Source organism: Megascapheus bottae, chromosome 8, assembly GCF_031878675.1.
Source record: "Megascapheus bottae isolate mThoBot1 chromosome 8, mThoBot2.hap1, whole genome shotgun sequence".
NCBI classification, from domain to species: Eukaryota; Metazoa; Chordata; class Mammalia; order Rodentia; family Geomyidae; genus Megascapheus; species Megascapheus bottae.
This window is the reverse complement of record NC_143516.1, coordinates 64,785,253-64,789,575: the sequence shown is the minus strand read 5'-3', so window position 1 is coordinate 64,789,575 and position 4,323 is coordinate 64,785,253. Positions and strand designations below refer to the sequence as shown.

At 53.7% G+C, this 4,323-nt stretch overlaps 1 protein-coding gene across 1 annotated transcript; it reads left to right on the top strand.

Moving 5' to 3' along the window:
• Positions 1–1,139: 1,139 nt before the first annotated feature.
• Positions 1,140–4,050, top strand: LOC150060055 (golgin subfamily A member 2-like). The gene is made up of 5 exons (XM_090337764.1): positions 1,140–1,245; positions 1,637–1,902; positions 2,011–2,514; positions 2,593–2,853; positions 2,968–4,050. Exons 1-5 carry the CDS (start codon positions 1,140–1,142, stop codon positions 4,048–4,050), a joined length of 2,220 nt encoding a protein of 739 aa, XP_090193890.1.
• Positions 4,051–4,323: the final 273 nt, after the last annotated feature.

Here is a 4,323-nt window from a genome sequence, read left to right as displayed (position 1 = left end):
AAACCACCATCCCATTAAAAGATGGGCCAAAGACTTGAAGAGAGGCTTCCCTGAAGAAGAAATAAGAATGGCCTATAGACACATGAAGAAATGCTCGACATCTCTGGCCATAGAAGAAATGCAACTCAAAACAACTCTGAGATTCCACCTCACGCAAGTAGAATGGCCATGATCAAGAAATCCAACAACAACAGATGCTGGAGGGGATGTGGCCAGGAGGGATCACTACTACACTGTTGGTGGGAATGTAAACTCCTTCAACCACTATGGAAAGCAGTATGGCAGTTCCTCAGAACACTAAACATAGAACTCCCCACTGTCCCAGCAATTCCACTACTCAGCATTTACGGAATCGTCCTGAAACAAGGACAAACTAAATCCAATATCACAACAATGTTCATTGCAGCACTATTTACCATAGTAAAGATATGCAACCAACAAAGATGCCCCTCAGTTCATGAGTGGATCAACAAGATGTGGTATTTATGCACAACGGAATTCTGTGCAGCCATCAGAAAGAGTGGTAGAGGACTTCCCAGAACCAAGCTGCGTATTGACAGCTGGACAGCAGCTGTGGTTTCAATCATGTGCCAGTTGTTCTTTCTGTGCTGGGGAGGATTTCACATACACATGGGCAGCAGCATGCGCTTCTCAGATATTCTCCTTTCTCCCATGACTGTCCTGATTCCTCTGAAATCATCAGCCAAACTGTGAAAAAAAAGGCAATCTAGGAAGCATGGCCTAGGCGAGCAGCAAGATCAATACTCATGGAGACAAGCCCTGGACGTAGGATATCCCTGACCCCTCCAGATCCTCTGGGAAAGAAGAGCACGTTATATGAAGAACATCAGGAACCTCAGAGATTCCATGAACAGAATTCAAGTGTCAGCAACCATGATTAGAAAACTTGAGCTACTTTAGCAAGAACTGACAACAGGAAGACATTGGACTGGATAGCTTCTTTCTTAGTGCCACTGCCTGGAAAGACAGGGAGAAACTCTGGTGGCCATAGTTTTATGAGGGACCCAGGAAAGGTGCATTGAAACTGGGGACTATCCACCTAAAGCAGGTTCCCACTTGCCCCCAAACCAAACCGGACAGAGTTAGATGGGCATGGGGGTGCAAGAACACCTGTCATTATGACTCCACCCATCCCACCTGGATCACAAGTGTCCGGCCACACCCCCGATTACTTACTAATTCTCTCTGACCAATGGGAAGCAGGAATTGGAGCCACGCCCACATGTCATGTTGCCTAGTGGCACTGGTATTCCCTCCGTTGGATTACACCACTACAGCTGTAGAGGAAGATAGAGGTGGCTAAGTGGTGAGTGAGAGAATTCAGGTAATTTGGGAGAAATAGCAGGAAAAAAGACATAGTTCTTACTGATTGGGAGAGGAGAGGTGATCTTAGAGAGCCTGGGAATGTGGCCCGCCCATCTTCCCCGTCCCAGTGCTGGGATGTCTGAACAAACAAGGAGAAAAAAAATAGATGCAGGGAAGAAACTCCTGCAAGAATACCAGCAGAAGAAGTGTCCGAGTGGACCTGCAAACGTGAAGAACAAGAAGAAAAACAAAAAGGGAGGTAGCCCCAAGACAAACAACACGGGACACTGTGACTCAACTGAGGGTACAGCCAAACTCCAGGCTGACCCCGAGCCTCCCCTGCCTTTGGACACAGTCACAGCGGCCGAGGTCAAGAGTGTCACAGGTCCCAATACCACCAGGGATCTGGAGACAAGATACCAACACCTGCTGCTTGCCCTGGACTCCAGCAAGGTAACAATCCAACAGCTGTGCAGTGAGGTGCAACAACTAAAGAAGGAAAAGGAGAAGACAGCACATGAGCAAGAAGCACTGAGAACAGAGCTGGAAATCCACACGCTCTCCTTACAAATGCTGGTTTCCCAAGAAGGAGATTTGCAGTCTGCCCTGGCCCACATGGAAAAGGTAGCCAAGGAGAGAGAAAGAGAGCATGAAGGTCTCACCAGACACCTGCAGGCTTCACAGCAGCGCTGCCAACAGCTAGAGAAGACAGTGTCTGCACTCACCACCATGCAGAATGGGACTGAGAAGAAGAAACTCCAGCTCCTGGAAGACCTCAATAATGTGAAGCTTCAGCTGCAGGAAAAGGCCCGAAGCTACGATGACTTGGACGCAGCCAACGCTGAGTTGCAGGAGAAGATCAAAGTGCTCTGGACTCAGAAGACCAACATGAAGAACCGAATTGGAAAATTTCAACAAGCACTGGGGGAGCGGGCAGTGCTGAAAAGACAACGAGACAATCTGAGAAGCCTGGTGAGCACACTGAAGCTGGAGAGAGACACCTTTGAGGAGGACCTGAGGGTGGAGAGGTCCACGTGGAAAGACAAGGTCCAGCAGCTCACAGAGCAGATGAATCAAATGAGAGAGGAGAGAGAGCAAGCGGGGAGGCAGGTGCTGCAGCTAGAGACCAACCTGGCCCAACTGACAAAGCAGCTGGCAGAGCCGCAGCCCCCCACAGGACCATCTCAGGCTGAGCAGCAGCTGCAGGCCCAGGCCTGCCAGATGCAGAAGGACATAAAGATCCTGGAGCACCAACTTCACACCCAGGTCCAGGAAAACCAGAGCCTTAGACTCCAGACCCTGCAGCAGCAGGAACGGCTGCGGATCCTGGACAAGAAGGACAAGGAAAGGGATCAGAACATCAGACGCACCTGTGTGCACAACGCAGCGCTGCAAGAGCAGCTGACCCAGCTGCAGGATGCTTTCCACAGGCTGAGCTCTGAGAAGGAGGACCTGGCCAGCCTCCTGACCTCAGAGCAGCAGGTGAAGGAACAGCTGCAGCAGAAGCTGGAGCAGCGACAGGAGGAGGTAGAAGACTGGAAAGAGGTGGCTGCGACCAGGAGCCAAGCAGCTGAGAACCTGCAGGAGCTGCATGGCCAGTGCCTGGCCCAGCTGCAGGAGCTCAGAGCCACCTGTGCTCAGCACGTGGCCTACAATCAGCAGCTGACCTCAGAGAAGGAGGCACTGCAGCTGCACCTGCTGAGGCAGACCCGGCTGCTGGAGCACCTGGAGCAAGGGCAGGGGCACAGCAAGTTGGGGGACCACAGGGTGCCTCAAAAGGACACCCTGAAGTGCCTGGAAGCAAGGAGGCAGCAGCAGGAGCAACCACAGGCCCTGCTCAGCTTCCTGGCCTTCCCTAAGGAAGGTGGAGAAGTGAGAAAGGAAGAGGAGATGAGTGAGGAGGCAACTCCAGGGGACCTGACTGTCCCCACGGATGTAGAGAATCCTCAAAGCTTGAGGGATTTTTACCTGAAGGTGCTAGCAGTCGCTGAATCCACAAAAGACAGGCTCAGCCAGCGGCTGCAGGAGGAGCAGGCCCGCTGCAGCTGCCTGGCCAACCTGGCAGCCCAGTGCCAGACGAGACTGGAGCACCAGGCCCTCTTCCCCAGAAGCTGGAGCCATGGCGGGTCTGGGGACCGGAAGCTGGACCTGAAGGTGGCTAACAATCAGCCGACAATCTGCTTCCTCCACGCCCTGCCCGACAACGTGGACTTCCAGAGTCCAGTACGGGACCTGCAGCTGCAGTGCAGCCAGCTGTCTGAGCACATGGGCGCCATCGAGGCGTCTCTTGCGACCTGTACAGAAGAGATGGCAGTCCTGGAGGAGCTGCACCGCGAGAAAGCCCAGTATGTCCACCAGCTGACCCGGGAGAAGATGGAGAGGAGGAGAGAGCTGCAGGAGGTGCTGCTGCGGCTTGCAGGACCTGGCACGGGGTGCCAGGGCAGGACACAGGCAGACCCCGAGACCCCCGCTGCTGGCCAGGCCTTGTCCCCTGTGTCGGGCCCAGGATACATGGAGCTGAGGGAGGAGCAGAAATGCTTGGCCCAAGGGCACCTTGAAGACCGCGGGAACCCTTGTCCTGGAGAGGCCTCCCCCGCGGGACATGTTGTGCTGCTGATGCCCGACCTCGAGAGCCCCCAGGAGCCTTCAGGCTGGGGCAGCCCGCGCCTGGGCCTGGGCCCTCTCCTCTCCACACTGAGGCACATGATGAGCTTCCGTCCATGACTTCCCAAAGCCTTGGCACAAGTGGCACAGAGACTTAGGCAGCCGCATGGCGTCCTCACAGGACCTGATACCATGGCTCAGCTGCAGGCCACACCTGCCAGAGACTGCTGGGAGGTCACCCCGATTCTAAGACACCTCAAAGTCCACTGATTGTAGGGGCAGGGGCTTCTGCTGGGCTTATTACTAATAAATTCTTTGCAATGATAGTTGAGCGTGATGAGGTAATTTTCCCTTAGCATATCAGTGATAGTGTATTTCCTGACATAGAGTTTT